This window comes from Hydra vulgaris, chromosome 12 (assembly GCF_038396675.1).
Source record: "Hydra vulgaris chromosome 12, alternate assembly HydraT2T_AEP".
Lineage (NCBI taxonomy): Eukaryota > Metazoa > Cnidaria > Hydrozoa > Anthoathecata > Hydridae > Hydra > Hydra vulgaris.
The window spans coordinates 4,837,503-4,859,755 of NC_088931.1; the positions used below are offsets into that span (position 1 = coordinate 4,837,503).

Consider the following 22,253-nt stretch of genomic DNA (forward strand, 5'->3'; position numbering starts at 1 on the left):
AGGTCATGAAATCTCATATATCATCTCAAAAATTAGGCTCTTGTGACTTCGGAGATACTTTAGTAGTATTAATAATAAGGGAAAATCTTTAATTCCACCGCTCTTGTATGGTTCAGACTTTGTCACCTCACCTAAAGACAAAGCTGAATTGTTTGCTAAAAACTTTTCATCAATATCATCTCTTGATTTCACTTGTTGCATTCTACCTGATATTGCCAACAAACAAGTTGATCCATTGCTTGACATTCGTATCACTCCAGCTTCTGTATCTAAAGTGATTTCCTGCCATGACTCTTCTACAGCTTGTGGCCCGGACAACATACCTGTTATTGTCTTGCAGAAGTGTTCTCTGGAGCTGTCGCCTATACTCTCAAAACTATTCATTATGTGCTTATCAGAGTCTTGTTTTCCAGACTGCTGGAAAGCGGCATCTGTTATCCCTATCTTCAAAAATTCTGGAGAGCGATCTGATTCATCTAACTACCGTCCCATTAGTCTTCTTCCTATCATAAGCAAGGTTTTTGAACCTTTAATTAACAAACACTTAATATCTCATCTTGAATCTAATAATTTAATTTCAGACCATCAATATGGATTTCGATCTTCTCGTTCTACAGCTGATTTGCTAACAGAAACAACCGATAGGTTTTATCGTGCATTAGATAGAGGTGGAGAAATTAAGGCAATCGCTCTTGACACTTCAAAAGCTTTTGATAAAGTTTGGCATGCTGGTCTTCTCCATAAACTTTCTTCTTATGGTGTATCTGGCAACATTTTAAAATTATTGAATCCTTCCTTTCCAATCGTAGAATAAAAGTTGTCATTGATGGATAGCACTCTTCTTATTCTGTAACTTCAAGGGTTCCTTAAGGCTCAATCCTTGGTCCTATACTTTTTTAAATTTACATCAACGACCTTTTAGATATTCTCACATCTAAGGTAGCATTGTTTGCTGATGATACTACCATTTATTCTTGTCGTGATAAGAAACCAACACTCTCTGATTTCTTGGAGGGGGCATTTGAGCTTGAAAAGGATCTCACTTCTGCTACAGCATGGGGATCACAGTGGCTGGTGAACTTTAATACAAATAAAACCCAATTTTTTTCAGCAAGTCGTTATTGCAATAATTTAGTTCTTCTTATATTTATGAGCGGTGATGTACTTGATGAGTCATCTACTCTTCATCTTCTAGGATTAACTCTTACTTCCAATCTTTCTTGGAAACCATATATCAAATCAGTCGCAAAATTAGCATCTGCTAAGTTTGCATCTCTTTATCGAGCTCCACACTTTCTTACTTTGGATTCTATTCTCTATCTCTATAAACCTCAAATCCGACCTTATATGGAATACTGTTGCCATATCTGGGGCGGATCTTCCATTGATGCCCTTTCTCTTTTAGACAAGGTGCAAAAATGCATTGTAAACATAGTTGGACGTGCTCTTGCAGCCAACCTCCAACCATTATCACGTTGTTGTAATGTTGCTTCTCTTTCTCTTTTTTACAAATACTTTAATGGCACTGCTCTAAAGAGCTAGCGTCTCATGTGCCATCTACTAAAATTCATTCTCGTGTTATTCATCATTTAATTGTCTCATCCTTTTTCTGTGACTGTTTCTAAGTGCTCCAAAAATGATTATTTGTCTAGTTTTTTTCCTCGAACATCAGCTCTTTGAAATTCGCTTCCTTTACCTTGCTTTCCTGATTCATATAATTTGCAATCCTTTGAGTCGTCCGTCAATCTTTATCTTGCTCTACACTTTTCATCTTTTCTCTTTCAGTACTTTCCAATCAGGAAAACAAGATAAAGTTAGCGAATTTTAAAGAACCGATGTTCGAGGAAAAAAGCTAGACAAAAAAGAGTTTTTGGAGCACTTAGGAACAGTCACAGAAAAAGAATGACAAGTAACACGAGAATGAACTATAGTAGATGGCACAAGAGATGCTAGCTCTTCAGAGCAGTGCCCATTATAGTATTTGTAGAAAAGAGAAAGAGAAGCAACATTACGATGATGTTATAATGGTTGGAGGTTGGCTGCAAGAGCAGGTCCAACTATGTTTACAATGTGTTTTTGCATCTTGTCTAAAAAAGAAAAGGCATCATTAGAAGATCCGCCCCATATATGGTAACAGTATTCCATACAAGGCCAGATTTGAGATTTACAGAGATAGAGAATAGAATCCGAAGTAAGAAAGTGGCGAGCTCGATAAAGAGATGCAACCTTAGCAGATGCTAATTTTGCAACAGATTTAATATATGGTTTTTAAGAAAGATCGGAAGTAAGAGTTAATCCTAGAAGATTAATGGTAGATGATTCATCGAGTACATTACCATTCATAAATATGGGAAGATCTAAATTATTGTGATAACAATTGGCTGAAAAGAATTGAGTTTTATTTGAATTAAAATTCACCAGCCACTGTGATCCCCATGCTGTAGCAGAAGTGAGATCCTTTTCAAGCTCAAATGCCCCCTCCAAGCAATCAGAAAGTGTTGGCTTCTTATTATGACAAGAATTAATTGTTGTATCATCAGCGAACAATGCCACCTAAAATGTGAGAATATCTGGAAGATTGTTAATGTAAATTAAAAAGAGTATAGGGCCAAGGATTGAACCTTGAGGAACCCCTGAAGTTACAGAATAAAAAGAAGAATGCTGTCCATTGAGGACAACTTTTATACTACGATTGGAAAAGAAGGATTCAATTATCTTAAAGATGTTACCAGATACACTGTAAGAGGAAAGCTTATGAAGAAGACCAACATGCCAAACTTTTTCAAAAGCTTTTGAAATGTCAAGAGCGATGGCCTTAATCTCTCCCCCTGTATCTAATGCATGATAAAACGTATCGGATATTACTGTTAGCAAATTGACTTTAGAACAAGAAGATGGAAATCCATATTGATGATCAGAAAGTAAGTTATTAGATTCAAGATGAGAGATTAAGTGTTTGTTAATTAAAGATTTAAAAACCTTGCTTATGGTAAGAAGAAGACTAATGGGATGGTAGTTAGACAAATCAGATTATGTATAAACATATATATATAAATATATGCATATTTATATACATATACATATACATATACATATATATATATATATATATATATATATATATATATATATATATATATATATATATATATATATATATATATACAAATATATATATATATATATAAAACTATGAATGCGTGTTTAAATAAGCACTCTGATGTCACACACTGAAATAGCCTGCTGTTGGGGCTTCAGTACTTACATCAACTATCTTATAGCCTGCTGTCGCAAGGGAGTGCTGCTACATCGACTGAGGATTTGCTGACATGGGGTAGCAATCTTTTTATTTATTATCCTTTGATTTTTTCTTCTGTTTCTGAAAACAATATATAAATTTATGTCACAAAAATAGGGTAACAATTTGTTACATAAATATGCTAGATAATCTTTATATTAAATTAAATTTGCAATAATATGTTTAATACCTATATTTTCAAAATGTTAATTTAAACTTTATTTAGCACTTTCTGCAACAAAAAAATTACACTCACATGAAAATTTGAAGAATGCATTCATTAATTCAGATAAAACTTCTGACATAAAGTATTAAACTATTACTTCTGATATAAACAAATGATGTAATGAAAAAAAATAATGATATAAAAAAATTATATAACCAAATATATAAGCAATTAATGCAAAAAAAATATATATGGTTTAAGTTGTTGCATCAGGCAGAAATAATCACTAATGGAAGAATCAGGCAAAAATAAACACAAATTTCTTACAAAATATAAGCTTATTAAAACTAAGACTTGAAATTTTGTTGAAATAGCTAAAAAATCTCAATTCAAAAAAGCTATCCCTTGTATCAGGAGAGGTACCAAAAAAATCGAAAGATTCAAACAGTTTAAATTTTTCGATTTTTTTTTTAAATTCACAATATTTTCACTGTTTCTCCTTTGTCTGATATACACAAGTTTTAGAAAGGAATATTAAAAAAAAAAATTATTTTGCATTTTTTTGATAATAATTTGATAAATAAGAATCATGGTTTTTTACCAGGTAAATTTTGCATAACAAATTTACTTGAATACCATTTCAACTTTTAGCAATTTTAACTTTGACCAAGAATACCTTATTGATATTCTTTCTTTTTTGATTTTTCTTGACAGAGCACTTGACAGAGTTCATCAAAAAAAACTTATATTCAAAATTGAAATGTATAGTATAAACAGTTTATTTAATAAATAGATTGAGTCCATATTATAAAATAAAAAGCATAGAAATAGAAGAGTTTACTACATAGAAATTTCTACTTAAAACTACTTAGAGTCTACTTAAAACTACTTAGAGTCTACTTAAAACATCTTGGAGATATGTTTTAAGTAGCGTAACCCAAAGTTCTAGGATCATTTCTAGCCTTGATCGCTTTTTCTCATAAATAATGAAAATGATCTTGCGAAAATACAGCAGGGTGCAGGTGGCGCTAGTAACTTAAGTGCTAACTCTTTTAGCAGTGGAAACTTTCTTCATGTTTCCAATAATTTAAAATGTCATTATTTTTTTCTATAATCGAGTAATTAAAAAAAACATTATTTCCTTGAGCAGCTTTTAAAAAGGAGAATTGATCAGAATTCAATACATTTTGAACTTACTTGTGCAGCTGAAGAAGATTCAACAACAATTTTTTTTTCCTCTTCATACAACTTCCAATGAAATTTTTTTGTGTGATTATGCAGTGGAGTTGTGCAAAATGACTTCTGAACAGATTTATTACATCCCCTGCTTATCTGCTTTCCACATGAAATGCATATTGCTGTGAAATGACAGAGATCATTAATTTTGAAAAGCTTCCAAACAAATCTCACCATTTTGAAGGTTTATCACAGTAATATTTTGTCATAAAAAACTATATATTTTAGGATTTGAATTACATTACCCAGTCGGATATCCAGCCAGATAATTTTTCAATATCAGAGTATTCGATATCCGGTCGGATAATAAAAAATTGTTATCCGGGACACCCTTATTAAACTTAGCAAGTTTTTTTTAACTCCAGTTGAACTTTATCATATTATCTGCTTAATCGTACCCTGGTTAAGTCAAACCATTCCCCAACTTGTACAGTTTTTTAGGGTCCAATTGACAAAAAACTTCGCTTAACTAAAACTTTTACTTTGAATTGCATAAAAGTTCATGAAATAAAAAATTAAAACTTGTAACAGTTCAAAGAAAATCTAGCATATTTAATTTTTTAACATTTTGCAATATTTATAAATATCTAGCGTAATATTTATAAATATCTTATAAATAAACATCTAGCGTAAAAAGGTTCTAAAACTTCACTTCTAGCTTCAATATCGAACAGGTTCGATCACATTCTAATTATTAATATATTTAAAATTCAAAAACATCAAAACGTTGGAATATCAAATATAAGTTGACAAACTAAATGTTTTCACTGATATCTTCAAATTGGTTAAGCTTATATTAAAGTCTATATATTAAAAAAGTTAAAGCTAAACAGAACTATAAAATAAAAATAAAAAAAGTTTCAATAAACATTACGTTTAACAAATATATTTGTTATATAACTTTGTATTGAAACTTTTAGAAGCGTTCTCACAAACAACAAAAGAAAAAATGTAACGTCACTATTTTTGCAAACTATATTTCTCAAAATATACGTCAGTATATAAGTTGTTTATATACAGTAGGCAGGTCTGTTTTTAGGGGTTGGAAAAACTACAACTTAACAAACTTATTTTCCCATTCTATGTTGTCATACAAGACCTTTCCTGAAATAATTTTTGAAATATTTTAAATTTCTTGACCTCCCTAGGGGTTTGAATATTTTATATTTAGTACATTTTTAGGTTTTTTTTTTTTTATTTGCACTGCTGGACCTATGCGGAGTTATAACCACTGCGGGCAATAAAAATTTTTATGAAATTGCGCTGCGCTTGTAACATTTTAAATTTAAAATGGCAATATCAACACGTTCAAATACTGAAATATTTTTATTAGGACAAACCTACGAAATTGATTGCAGAACTGTGCCTACAAAAAGCAACATTTTAAGATATTTTTATCACTGCTGCAGATTAATTGAATTTCAAAATAAAAGAAAAAAAAACAAAAAAACACCAAAATTATTTCCTGCCTTCTTAATATAAATCACGAGCTGCTTTGTAATGATAAAATGTCAGCCCAAATGTGTTGTTTCTGCTCTTAGAAAACCGTGGCTTATGGCTGGTATACTACACATTAGTTGCAGAAGTATTAGGTAACTAACGATTTAAATAATGTTCATAGTTTATTACATAATTATTGATAATTATTGATATAAAAATTTAAGCTAAATGACAAATGAAAATTTATTAAATCATTTTAGATAAAAATATTTCCAAATCAATATATCATCACAAGAAACTGGTATCATATTGTTCAAAAAAAATGGAAACACAAAAGCTGCATGAAAATAATTTTTTGCCATTAGAAAAAGAATTGTTTGACATAGGGCACCCAAAACTTTATGAAATAATTGAAAAAGATAGAATTCGATCAAAAGATGCAAAAGAACAATGATAATTGACAAAATAGACAGGTAATATCAAAAAGTTTATTCCAACAGAGAGTTTCGCAAAAGGAAAGCCAAGGAGCTTGAGCAAAAGGAGGAGTCTGCCGCAAAAGACTCAAAGTTAAAACAATTTTTATCAAATTGCAATTGTATTAATGAAAATCAAGACATATTTTTGTTAGAAAACTTTGATAATGAAGAATTTTAATATAACAACTATAACGAATTTGAAAAACAATCAACTAAAATAAAATGAAATAAAATGACAGTGACAGTATTTATTTCCACATCTTAAAAATTTTTAGCATTATTTTTAAGATGTGGAAATATCAATCCTAATGAAGCAAAACTTTCAAAAACAAAAGTAGAAAAAATAAGAAAAGATTTATATGTAAGTGAATCAGAATAAGTGAAGGGAAAAAAAAAAAAAAAAGTAAAGTAGTTATTTAATTTTGCACATTGACACAAAAAAAAGTTATGGTTTTAAATGAAGACCATATTTCTGAAGTAAACGAACATCTAGCTATTGTTGTTACAAACTGGGATTTATATACAAATGGAAAACAAAAGGATGAGCTGCTAGGCATAGTTGAATGTCAATCAGGAAAAAGGATATGATCAAGCATTGGCATGTTTTAATTTGATAAAAAAGTTTGGAATTGAAAGCTTTATAATTGGAATTTGTGCTGACACAACAGCATGTAATAAGGGTTGTATAAGTATTTTAGAAGAACTTTTAAATCGACATCTGTTAAAACTTCTTTGTAGAAAACATTCTCAAGAACAACATATTTTACATGCAATAAATGCACTCACTAAAACAGAAAGCAAAGATCCATCAAAATCTATTTACACAAGATTTAAAGCTGCTTGGCCAATGCATTATGAAAATGTTCAAAAAAATATGAATCAGTTATCAAAGTTTTTGTGGTGCAAAGTTAGTAGAACTCCATTAGAAGATATGGCTAAAAAAAGTTTATCTTTTTGCAAAAATGCTTTGGAACTTCATACTTTCCCCATAAATGATTATAAACATCTGTGTCAATAAGTCATTGTTTTTCTGGAAGGAAGGGTGGCAGTTCCTATACGCAAATCAGCTGCTGAACATGAAGCTAGATTTATGGCAGATGCTTTATACATTTTGGCAATGAAGCTTGCTCAACCAATCATAAACTCAACCAATCAGTTTTTAACCCAAGAGGAAGAAACAGTATTTTCAAAGGCTGTGATATATGTAGCTTCAGTTCATGCAAAAAACTTTCTTCAATTAAGTCAAATTGCTTCTACTGCTCTTAATGATTTGTGTATGAATAAAGAGATGATAAAAATGAAAGATTTTGATACTGATGTTCCTCAAGTTTTTATTTCAAGCATTCTTAGACACAGTTATTATCTTTCTGAAGAAACAGTTGTCTTTTGTTATTTGAAAGTCTTGACAATACAGTTAAAGAAAAAGTTGGTCAGCAGTTGTTAAAAATAAATTTACCTGAAATCTTTAAACTTAAAAAGTTTAAGCCTGTAGAAATAAATGAAAATTCAAAACTTAATGATTATGTTGGTCAAATCTCTTGGTTAATATTTAAAATAGTTCCTTACTTATCAAAGTGGTTAGAAAGTCCATCTGATTTGTGGACTCATGATTCTGATTATAAAAATATGCAAAGGTTTATAAAAAGATTAATCTGTGTCAATGACTGTTGTAAAAAAGCTATTAAATTGGTAAAAGACTTAATCGATTCAACAATTAAAGAAGAAAAGTTACAAGATATTTTACTGGTTTTAAAGGAACACAGAGTTAATTTTCCATTTTATAAATGTAAATAAATGTATATATATATATATATATATATATATATATATATATATATATATATATATATATATATATATATATATATATATATGTATATATATATGTATATATATATATATATATATATATATATATATATATATATATATATATATATATATATATATATATATATATATATATAATATATATATATATATATATATATATATATATATATATATATATATATATATATATATATATATATATATATATATATATATATATATATAACGCTCAGAATTAGGGTCAGCATTCAGCAATGCTGACAATAGTGTTTGAGGTCGGTAAAATATTGCCGACCTCATCTCTATGATTTATGGTAAGACCTTTGTATCAAATTTTTTTTGCCAACATGATGCCGACCTTTAAAAGATTAGGCTCGGCAAGTTATTTCCAACCTCATTTTTCCTAATTCTCTGAGGGTTATATATGTATGTATGTATGTATGTATGTATGTATGTATGTATGTATGTATGTATGTATATATATATATATATACATATATATATATATATAAAGCCTAAACTCCATTCTAGTCTGGTTTAAACAGGTTTCCGTAATGCCATTTTCATATTTCATATTATGAAAGAATGGAATTTTTTTACAACTGGGCGTTACATTAACCTGTTTTGCAGATAAACTTATCATGATACCACTAACACGAGGCTACTAAAAATTTGCACAAAATTTTAACGTTCGAAACTCGCAAACAAACTTGAATATTTCTGCAGTTCAAAGTTAAATATATTCATTAGACATTCTTATTTCATAATCTGATACTGATTTCGCAATTAAAATTATATAAATAAAATGGATGGAATTAAAAAAAACGACAAACGAGAGCTTATTGGAAACTTCTATTTAGATAACATAGACAAAGGGAAAACATTTATAGTGCATCATTTTATGCAAATGAAAGTTGCAAGGCAAACAATTTATAATATTATTAAATAAGTTGACGACAATATTGACCTTAAAAGAAGGTTGGGAAGCGGGCGAAAACCATACAAAATGGACATAAGAAAAATTACTTCACTCATTAACAAGGTTGAAAAAAAAGTTGGAATTTCCCAGAGAAAACTTCCATTAAAATATGGAGTTCATAAAAGTTATGTTTATGAAGTTTTTAACATGCATGGACTTAAGTATTTCAAAAGAAAGAAAGCACCAGAAAGCTCTGAAATTCAAATAATTTAACAAAAACAGTGACTGTTAAAACTTTCAAAAACTTTTTTTAACTGTCAAACGAGTTTGAAATTATCATGGATGACGAGTCCTAATTTACATTAAGCAGCCAAAACACACCATGAAATGATGTGTTTTGGCTGAAATGGCTTTTACAGTCAAGATAAAGACAAAACTGAAAATAATATTAAATATAAGTTTAAATCAAAGTTTTAAGAGAAAGTTTTAGTATGGATTGCAATCAGTAGATTTGGTAAATCAAAGCCTTTCTTTGCAATTAAGAATAATTCCATTGATGCAAAAATATATTTCAAAGAATGTATTAAAAAGAAACTTGTTCCCTTCATCAATTCGCATCACAAAAATATAAAATATATATTTTGGCCTGATGGTGCAAGTTGTCATTATGCAAAGCTAACAATTGAAACTTACAAAAAGTTTAATGCAACCTATGTTTCTAAGGATGATAATCCACCAAATGTACCACAATTAAGGCCCATTGAGACATTTTGGGCTCACCTAAAAGAGAGTCTATTCCAATGATTTCAAAACAAAAAATCTTAACCACCAGAAAAAGAGAACTCAATTCAAGTTATGATATTGCTACCCTTACTTATTTGATCAGTTGTGAAACAATAATATAATTTGAATGACAATTATAAGCAATTATATTTTGTGCAAATTTATAGTAGCCTCGTGTTACAAAGGTTATTATCTAAGATCCTCCTTTACCCCAAATATTTGTGGGTTTTATAACTCTCCTTTTATAAATATAAATAATAATATTAATGATCTCACCTTTATGATCTTGGTTTTAGACAGAAATATATTTTGAGTTTTTAAGTCTCTATGAAGAATATTTTCATTGTGCATGTACTAAAATTATATATATATATATATATATATATATATATATATATATATATATATATATATATATATATATATATATATATATATATTTTTTTTTTTTTTTATATATATATTTTATTATATATATATTATTTATATATATATATATATATATATATATATATATATATATATAATAATATATATATAATAAAATATATATATAAAATATATATATATATATATATATATATATATATATATATATATATATATATATATATATATATATATATATATATATATATTATATAAAAATCAAATAATACAATCATCAAATAATTCTCTTAATACAAATAATAATTTATAATTAGAAATTTTTGTTGGATTGTGGTTATGGTTACAAGCATTATCAGCCTGTAAAACTATGCAAAAAATTTGTTGAACATTAAAAGCATTCTTAAATTTAATGTTGTCAGCAATTAAACAACTTCTTTCTTTTTTATGCAAGTGTGATGAGCATTAAAGTCACCAACAACAACGATATTGGCTGATGGATAAAGAGAGAGGACTTGGTTCAGAAATAACATCATAAAGAGTGCAGTCTTGAGACGAAGGAGAGCAATATAGAACAAAGAAAAAGGTGATAGAGTGAAGTGGTGCTAAACAAAAACACATATAAGAATAGTCTGTGGATTCAAATCTAGTTTCATAACAAATGGGTGAGTTCTTACGAATGTAAATCCCCAGGCCAAGCTTGTGACTATTGGAGACTTGATGAATTAAAGAAAGATAACCATCAACACTAAGATCACAAGATGAGACAGCTGAACTCAAATTAGTCTCACATAGAGCAGGTCCGATAAACTTTGCAAAAGATAAGACTCAACAGAAGAAAAGTTACTTTGAAGACCATGAATGTTAGTGAATAATAGATTTAGAGAACTTGGTGATAGCGATGGATTTTTGAGCTTTATAGTTTTTGATACTTTAGTCATTTTTTAAATTGGTTAAAGAACTTGACTTAAGGCACAAGCCTTCCCAGGAAACGCGTGCAGATTTTTGTATTGTATGTCTACGCATGAGTATTTTATTTTAGACAACTTTATCACAGTTGTTTGCAAGTTTTATTATATTAAGTGTTAAGTTTCAAAAACAAAGAAAGCAAAACTGACAAAATAGGAAATTAAAATAAATTCAAATAAAAAAAAATTAATGATTTAAATAATTTATGTACTGTTTTTATTTTTGACAACAATTATTAATAACTATTATTAACAATTGTTCACCAATAATATAGTAGATCAAAAGGGAGATGGCGGGTATAATTAAGTGCACAGAGCCAAATGTTAAAAAAAAACAGGTATCCAAAATTACAAGGCGCTAAAAGATTGCAGATAAAAAACGCAAAGGAATAGAAAGATAACATGAAAGAATTAAGGGTATGTGAAAAATGTGTAGATAGCATGGCCTAATTGAAGCTTAAAATCTATGCATATATATTTGTGCGTCTTACTTAGAAAATACACTGAAAGGCTTAAATGGTATAAGAAATCTGAATGTGGAGATATGTATTATTCTAAAAAATACAACAAAAAGATTTTTTGTATATACAAAAAAGAAAAGATAAATGGTTACAAAGCAAATATATGACCAGGGTTATTTAAAAGATAAACAATTAAAAAAATAGATTATGGTGGAACTCGACCCACAGACATTTCGTATGCAAAGTTAACGACTTTCTTAAATAATCTAAACGTATGCATTCTTATGAACATATAAATGTAATTACATAATAAAAAAAACTATACATAAAAGTATATGCATGCATTACACAGGGTTGCCACTATATTTCTAGAATAAAATTCCCTGATTTTCCCTGATTTTTTCAATAAAATTTTGCTTATTTTCCCCTGATATTTTTATCATTTATACTCGAAAACTTAGCATTAAAAGTTCAACATCAACCCCCAGACATTCTACTTTTACCCCTTTCCCCCTCCCCTAAAGAAATTAGATCATAAACAAGGATTTTTTATATTTGTGTATTATATAGAAAACCAATCTTTTGTTAGATAATAAAAATAAATAACCAAACATTTTGTACAATACAATTTAAAAAAACAGTTGAAGTAAGCAAATTAGTCTTTGAAATAAATAGAAAAATATTAAACATGAAGACTGTCAAAATCAATCTGATCAAAAGCTCGAAAGAACAAACAAAGAACAAGAACAAACAACATTTAAAAATATTTTAAATAAATAGAAAGGCAATAATAAAATTTCACTCAAAACTTTTTTCTGCTTCTAAAGTCGTAATATTTCTTGATTCAACAACATAAACTTTTGCTTTTTAATGGAATCAAATTGCAGAAGTTGCCTCCTATTGATGATGTTGCGTAAAACATCTTTTTTGATTATTAAACTCATTAAGCTTTAAACAGTTGAAATCTTTAAAAAGATGGAACCATCTTAAGGCGTCTGTCTGATATATCACTAAGAATTTCTGCAACAAACTAGCAATGTAACAAAAAAATTCAATTGTTCAATGTTAAATCATCTTTAGTTCTAAGACTCTCGTAACTCTCGCATTTTGGTTAAACAACACAATATGCCTACAACTTTTTGGTCTTTGATCCAGCTTATTGCGCTGGGTTGAAGACCAAAAGCTCATTACTGCAAAATACATATGGAAATTGTTACACAATCAGCGCCATGGATAACATGGAGGTTGCCACTCCTAATTTAAGAAGTTTAGGTACCTCATGTTGCTCATGTTGCTTTTATTAAGTAACTAGTTTACTCTGGGCCATCAGAGTAAACTAGTAAAAAAGAGGTCCAAAATATTTGTATTTAACACAATATATTAACTGTTGATTACAAATCGTAAAAAACTAATATTTAGATTTATTTTACAATTTTGAAAAGAATCATTCAGACTTTCATTAAACTAAAAAGTATAAAAAGTAGATTTCTTGACATTTTGTGTTAAAAGTAGGTGTAAGCAATGCCAAAGACCAAAATTTTTAACCAGGTTTTTTTTCTTCCCATCTCAAAGGATTTAGGAATTGTGCTATCAGAAAACTTTTTTTGATATAATGGACTATTCTCACTACAATGAGTTCAAGGAGAAATTGTTTTGTACTTCATTAATGTAAAACAGAAGAGAATTCTGCAAAAGTTTTATCAGATTGATTTATTACAAAAACTGCTTGCTTTTTGGATTTAGATTGTGCAGGCTTGAAGTAGCAGGATACTGGTTTTGACTTCTAAATGTATTTTTTCCCTTCCATTCAAATTGTCACAACTCTATGTTTATATTTGATAAGTTAAATTAAACTTGGTATGTTTTGCACTTGGTTGACTTTTAATCTGTGCTATTTACCAGGAATTTTTTTAACAATGGATCACTTAACCATTCTTTATTGAAATAAGTTGCCATTTAAAAATTTTTAATTTTCATTTATTCTAAAAAAGAAAATGAAATTACAATATAGTTTTAAAAAAACTCTTCATGTTGCAGCTAAATTTCATATTTCTACATAAAAAACTTTGAAAGTCTTCACATGTTGCAGCTATTTCTACATAAAAAAGTACCTGATAAATTCATTTAAATTATTAATAATGGTTCAACTTAAACCTGGCTAAACGTTTTGCATAAATTTTTTGTTTGGTTAATACTATAAATAAATGATAAGAATAAAAGTTAATTTATTTTATAATGATCAAATAATAATATACATGAACAATTTTTTGAGCTATATGATTATTTAATTAGTAACCTTAAAAAGGAACATTATTTACTATAAAACATTTTTAAACATAATAAAATAATACAAAATTAAACAATTCCCTGATTTCCCTGACTTTTAACTAAACCAATCTTTTCCCCCTGAGTTTCCCTGAACATATCTGATTTATCTGATTTGGTGGCAACCCTGTCACATAGAGGTATTTATACAGGGACAATATATACTTGTTACGTTACAATTATTAAAATAAATTTTACAAACAGATAGCAATTTAGATTTTCGCTTTCCCCTTTAAAAAAGCAAATAAAATATAGAAAAATCATTCTTTTTATGGTTGAATTAAAACTGTTTTTTTTGCTTTGCCTTATTCGATTTTGTTGCTGAAAATAACAACCACCCTAAAGAAACAAAAATGAAAACAATACACAAATTATTTAAATTAATAATTTTTTATAATTTTTTTAATTTCCTAATTTATTAGTTTAGCTTTGTTTTTGAAGTTTTTTCCTTAAAAATGTGAAACTTGCAAACGGCCGTGACCAAGTTGTCTAAAATAAAATACTCATACGTGGACACACAAGATGAAAAACCGTACAATTTCTTAGAAGAATTGAAACACAGATTGTACTCAGTACACTATCTAACAGTCCAAGCAATTGCCTCATCACTACTAATAATGACTTTTTTTCACTACGTTTAGATCAACAGGCAATTCGATTTGTAATATTTTTTGAAATAGTTTTAAGGATTAAGCTCTTTAAAATCACAAAAAATTTCAATTCCAAAACAAAAATATCATATTAAGCTATAATTCTAAATGTGTGTGTGTGTGTGTGTGTATATATATATATATATATATATATATATATATATATATATATATATATATATATATATATATATTTTTTTTTTTTTTATTTCCATAAATACCATAACAAACATTTAATAGTAAGATAATATATTATTTAAGTACATAACACACTCAAATTTTTCTTTTAACATAATATAATATATACAATTAATATACAATACAATCATTAACATTAATTAAAAAAATCTTTGTTTTACTGTGGCATACAAGCACCTCTAAAAGTGTTAGCATGGAAAAAACTACTAAATATGTATATAAAAATATAAATCAAAAATGATTTAAGAATTTAACTATTGGAACTAGTAATTTTATTGAAGTTATCCTAAACATCATATTTGACTAAAAAAAAACAAAAACAAACATCAAAAACAAGTTTACATATATTGGCAGACAATCTTATAAGATCTTGATTTTGACCATACGCATTTAATGCATAAAATGGTAGAAATACATTGTTATAAGTTCAAACCACTGCACAAAATGCAATCTTTTATTCATTTAATAAATGGCTCTTTGATTTTCCCTAAAACATCATGAATTTTACTACTTTTGGCGCATGCATGTGTAACAAAATTTTTTTTCTTATATGGTGCGGTAGTCTTAGATGTTCTTCAGAAGCGCATCTAGGACTAGCGCAGAAAGTTCTTTGTCTTAAACAATAGATTTTTACAATTGCCTATATCATTAAGCTAGTTTTGAAAAAAGTCTAATTCTAGATTTATCTTCAAGTATACTAGGTTTTGTGTTTGTAAGAATTTTGTAAATTTATTTCTCAGGACTAATCATTAATAACTGCATCAAGACTGTTTATAAACAGTTCAAACCTTGACACCTTGACAAACTGTACTGAAACTCTGTGTCATGAGATAACCAATATGTTAGGCTAAACAATGACATTGGTAGTTAATATACTTTGAATGTACCTTGCAAACCAATATGCGTTTCACTTATTGTGGTAGTTCAAACAAAGCCATGGAAACACAGTTGTTAGATATTTATAGATTTAGAAATTAAAACTTTTTTTTTTTGTCACATGTTTATGCATCATTGCTTCCAATAACTTAAACAACAAATCACTAAATTACTTGTTAAGGATGTGTTTACTTGTTATGTATGTGTTTATCTGTAATTTAAGTGTTTGAAACTTCTTCCTATTGCCAGAGTCACAAAAAAATTAAAGAATATCACTTATGATTTTGAAGTCAGCCAACTTTTGAACTCATTTAAAGTAATTACAAACATAATTTAAAATAATTTGTCACTCTCCTCCTTGCAGATCTGCGAAGTGCTTGATTCTTTAGTTGATAACATTTTTATATTGATATAATCAATTATCAAAATTTTAATAATTTGTAAAAAAGATAACACTTTTTATATTTTAATAAATGATAAGTGTTGATCTTTTTTAAAGAGCAAAAGAGTAACAATTTGATTTGAGTTTTAAAATCTTTTGTGACAAGTTTGTCTTAATCCAATAAAATGGTTATAATAAAGTATTTTTATTTTTTATCATATGTTTTTATGAAATATTAGTTCTATTTTATTTATGCTTTTATTTGTATTTCATATAGAAAAGAACTGTTGTCACCTTATTCTTAGTCAAAAAGTTATAAAAACTATAATATATAGTTGCATCATCATAAATATAGTTACATCATCATAAATATAGTTGCATCATCAGCAAATAAAATTTAGTGGTAAGATTGTCTAGAAGATTGTTGATTTAAAAACAATTTCATTTAATAGAACTTTTTAATTTCTTTTAACAGAACTTTTTAATGGGACCTTTAATAGAACTTCGTAGCACCCCTGTAGCTACTGGCAATAAAGAATGCTGTCTATCAAGCAAAACTCTAATGCTGCATTTGGAAAAAAAATTTGAAAGTTTAAAAAAATTTACTTAATATGAGTGTACAATTAGGGTACATCATACTTTCAAAATTTTTGATTTTCAATTCAGTGGATCATTTTTATAGTGCCACTATATGTGAATAATAACTTGGGAAGAAAAAAATTAATTTTTACCTATGCAGGATTGCACTTTTTGGGAAGGTAAAATTGTTAATTTTAGGCATAAATCAAGGGCGGGTCATACTTTTAAAATTTTAGAAATATGAAACTGTGTAGATTTTTTTTATATACTACCATATATTATGAAACGTGAATAACCATTTTTTTTGAAAAAAAAAATCTCAGCGGAACAAAGTGCGTTTGAAAAAAGATAGCTTTACTCAAAGAAAACTACCAAATCAATGCATTGATTTGGTAGTTTTCTTTGCTTTCTTTTTTCGCTTAAAACCATAAAAAGCAAATAATTTAGACTTTCAAGTTTAATATTTTTAGTTGCTTTTATTTGAGCTTTACAGTTTTCTAAATAGATGAACACAAATAACAAATCAAAACATTACAATTGTCTTATCTAGAGCGCAATCTAATAGGGAATGATATACTTTAAAAAAAGTCAATTTGTTATTTGAAATGTTTTAAATTATTTTTTTGTTTACAATTTTGTTAAAAAAGGCTACTAAAATCTTTTTTTGAATTAAGCTCAGTTAAAGTTTTTCTATTATTCATTCTTGAACGGAAACTTCAAAACAAGTAACCAGATATTTGTCAGGATCATATGTAGAGAATTGGCATGTAAACACTAATACCAATATTATTTCCTTCTCCCAATCATTTAGCCTTTTCATAGATATAGCTTCTGTATTGAGCAAAATCTTTTTTCGTGACTTTACAGCTGTGTCTTTAATTGTGTTAATGGCAAAAATTTTAGGTATAGCCTTACCAATAGGGCCAGTAAAATCATCCTTTGAATTAGTTGGGCCATCCAGTTCAACAATTATATGCCTCAAAGAAGCTTTCCCATGTGCTATATCTCTAATTGTGCTCCAGGATAATTAAATTTTCTCCATCCAAGTTTTCCTTTTAATAACCACTGGAGGTTTAAAAAGAGCATTTGCTTTCATCCACTGCTTAAGAGCAATGTCAGCTAGTAGCCGAGAGAGGTCCTCGCACTGATATATTCCTTCTAAGACCAAAATTACTTGATACCATGCAAAAATGTGTAATTTTAAGAAAAAGTGAGAAGCTGTTTCAATGTTTATTTTATTTCATAATAAACTTTGAGTGTCTTGAGACTTTACCAGTTAACATCTTCTTCTTGGAGTAAAGTTTCTTGGATTAGGAGACCTTTTCTCAAGATATCTCTTAAAGTCAGAACTTCTGATGAAAGAAGATCCTTAACTTATGCCTAAATAAGTTAATAACTTTGTTTCCATAGAGTCTTGTGTTTTTTTGAAGCAGTCATAGTTAATTTATCATCTTTATAAGAAATTAATTTTACTATTGACTGCAAAGAAAAAATTCAACCCTTTTTATATAGTTTATAGTTAAACACAACAAACCCATAAAGCCATAACTACGAACACTTAACAGGCTAATACTAATTTAAACATCACCCCAAAGTATAATTACGACATCATTATTACAAAATATACTTTCAATTATAGTCATTTTGCCTGAACTTTAAAAGACGTCATTAAAACAATGAAAGTATGACAATTATTTAAAATTTTTATGTTGTATTAAATTTTAACATTTTTTTATCAGGCGAAGGGTGATAAAACATGTTTTATCACTCTTCGCCTGGCTAAATGTGAAAAACCTTTTTTTCGAAAAAAAAAAACAAACATTTCGTAAAATATAGTAATACATAAAAAGAACTTTATACAGTTTTGATTTCAAGGATTTAAAAAGTATGCCCCCCTCCCCCTTCTTGCATTTATGCCTAAATCAACAACTTTAACTTCCCAAAAAGTGCAATCCTGCAAGGTAAAAAAATTTTTTCCCCCCCTTATTCACATATAGTTATTATTCACATATAGTGGCAACATAAAAATGATCCGCCAAATTGAAAATCAAAAATTTTGAAAGTATGATGTACCCTAGTGTATTTAGAAAGACCCAACATACCAGATTTGTCAAAAGTCTTTGATATGTTAAGAGCAATGGTTCTTGTCTCACAACTTCAACCTAACAAACTATTTGATTATTAACAATAACAAATCAGTAGAATATAAATCCAAGAGATGACTTAAAAAATACATTTGTTAGCAGAGGTAAAAAAAATTAACTCAAGAACAATCTTAAAGAAACTAAAGACTAGGGTCAATGATAAAACACAAACTAAGGAGTTAATGTAAGTTATTAGAATTGGATACAAAGCAGATTATAAAATTAATTTAACAAAGTGAGAGATAAGATATTTTTAGAGGATAATAGCCATCAACATTAAGATCTGAAGACGGAATATCCTTATTTAAAATACCCAATACTTTTATCAAGTTACAACCTGAAGCCTTTACTCAAGGGCAGCAGGTAGTATGTGTTGGAGGTTGTAACAGATTATATGCTTGCCAGTAGCTGACCTAATAGTACATTACTGTAATAAAGATTAAAATGAATGATTAGTTTATAAAATTATATATAAACAGTTATTAACAATAATTGGTTTATAAACATATATATAAACAGATATTAACAATAATGATTGGTTTACAAACATATATATAAACAGCTATTAACAAAAATGATTGGTTTACAGAAACACTTGAAAGTTTTTTTAATAAAAAAATTTACTTGTAGTGCCATAGCTATTTGTATAAACCACTCAACAACTTGCGTTTCACTTAAATACTGTCCTAGTTTTGCTTGTTCTTTTAATCTAGTATACAAATCTCCTCCTTCACAATACACCATAACTATAGCTAAACATCCATTGTCAAACTGAAAAGACTCTTTGTAGGATACAATATTTGGATGATAGAGCTTAGATAATATATCTACCTAAAAGTAAAATCGATCATTATATCAATCTAACCATATAAATATAATCCAATTTATAAAATTAAATTAAATTTTGATATTTAAATAAAAAAGCTCATGAGTAGAATAAAATTGATTACGTTTTATTTTTTTTAATTTTACACTGAAATGTTTTGTATCATATCATAAATCAGAAAACAATCGTCAGCAATGATTGTTTTTCTGATATTTATTCAAGTATTGTAATGTTTTTTAGAAAAATCGCTAAAAAGAGCTTTGCACTTGATGATGCAATTTTTAAACTATACTTTATCATGTATATTTAGATCACATTTTTATTGAAACGATTTATTATTTTATAAATGTTATTTTGTGTTGTGTTTCTTCTTAATTTCATGTTTAAAAAGTTCCTTCATTATTCATCCTTTTTTGTAAAACATTTCCTAATTTAAAAAGTTTAAAAATTGCACTGAAATAGCACAACGAATAAGTTCAAGTAATTACAAGAAAAGAATTTTGTAACTAAAACTTTAATGAATGAGTGCGATACTTTTAAAATTGTTTGTGTCATGTATTTCAAATTTAAACAAACAAACTTTTATAACTGTTTATTAAAAAAGATTTAAATGAATAAAATATTTAAATTTTGTTTTTTAGGCACTAAGTTAAAATACATCTATAAAAATATTGTGTATTATAAAGTATATTTTATTTTTAAAATTTTTTTAATTAAAAATATAAAATTTAAATAGCCTTTTGGAAACTACTAAAGGTCTTAGTTCTTTGATGTTGTTTTTTTACAGTTTTTTAAATGTAATTTTTAATAAAACTTTTTAAAAGTTTCAACAACTTTTTTACAATGTCAAAACATTTTTTTAAAATCTTCAATAACGAACTTTTTTATCACTTGCCATTTCTGCAGAAGCCTGAATTAGTTAGCAGATGATAAGGAAAAAATTTCTTATTTATTAAATAATAAAGGATCCAAAATTGAGAAAAAACGGAGTGGAGAGAAATCGAGATAAAACTGTCGGAGTTAAGAAAAAATCGGAGGAATGATAACATTTTGTCATAAAATAAAAAAATTAAACATTGTTGAAAAAAAGTTGATAATTAAACATTGTTGTTGTATTTATTTTTTTAATATTTAATATTTCAATTTATAATTCATTATAAATTTAAAACAAATTTATACTTTTTTATTTCTTAGCACTTAAATATTTTTATTATCACAATTCTTTCACAAACAGGTTTTATCTAATAAATGGCTTGAACTTTGTGAACGGCTAGTTCAAATTTCAAAATTACTTCAGATTTCATACAAATTGCTTCATATGATTTTAACTGATCAGTAAAGGTCTTGATTTTTTTTTTGGCTTTTTAGCTGTTGATTGATTTTGATTCAGAGCTTCTTGAATTTTGGCAAAAAAGGATGTTGATTGTGATTGGTTCTCCTTGTTTGCATGTAGCGCAATCATCTAATTTTGATCAGAGATTTTCTTTTATTGCAAATATTTGATTAAGCAGTTTGGCAACAGAATATCTTTTTTCGAAGCATGAAAAAATGTCTGTTTTTATTTTTTTTTAAATTGGATACCAATATATGTTTGACAGCGATTTCAATAAACCCAAGTCAATGTCACTTAACATATTTAGGCAGTTAAGTTCCTCGAAGTTTTTTTTTTACACCTTCAAGGCTGTAAAAAAAAAACACATCCAAAAATCTTTTTATCATCTCAAAAACACTAGTTTCATCTAGTGCGGTTGTCGAGCAGCAGTGCTTTGTCATGCAACAAACCATAAATTTGGTGTATGTTTCTTTTAGAACTTCTTATTGAAGCAGTGAAGCATATATAAAGCAGTATTTTAGGAACTTAATTAATATTCGAAGTTTCTTTAGACTTTTTTCAATATTTTCTTCATATTGAATCTTTTCCTACAAATAATTAATGAGCAATTCTCTTTTAGTCTCTCCATCAGTTTCCATTTCTGCTTTAATATTTGATTCAGTTTATTTGCGAACCACAATTTTGTGACAATCTTTTTTAGCTAAAATCAAATTTAAAAAAAAATAAAATGAATTGAATAATTCTGGCAAATCCAATGCAGAAACTTAATTATGGTACCCAATATCAGCATCCACCTACAACCATCAGTAGTTTTAATTGCAATATCTTCACTAACTAAGCCAAATTCTTTTAACTTTTCCATTACAAAAATGTTTAAATGTTTCAGCAAAACATGGAGACAGCAATTCTATTCTTTCCTAAGCAATACATGAAGCTGTGGTGAACATTTAAATTAAAGTACCTTCAACTTCTA

At 27.6% G+C, this 22,253-nt stretch overlaps 1 protein-coding gene across 1 annotated transcript in view; it reads right to left on the reverse strand.

The window, feature by feature from the left end:
- The window catches only part of LOC100212063 (serine/threonine-protein kinase Nek4), a 113,143-nt gene that overhangs the window by 51,817 nt on the left and 39,073 nt on the right, over window positions 1-22,253 (reverse strand). The window contains exons 4-5 of the mRNA XM_065811290.1: window positions 19,746-19,952; window positions 10,428-10,505 (exon numbers count right to left, since the gene is read on the reverse strand). Coding sequence (XP_065667362.1) covers window positions 10,428-10,505; window positions 19,746-19,952 — 285 coding nt within the window. The remainder of the gene's footprint in view (window positions 1-10,427; window positions 10,506-19,745; window positions 19,953-22,253) is intronic.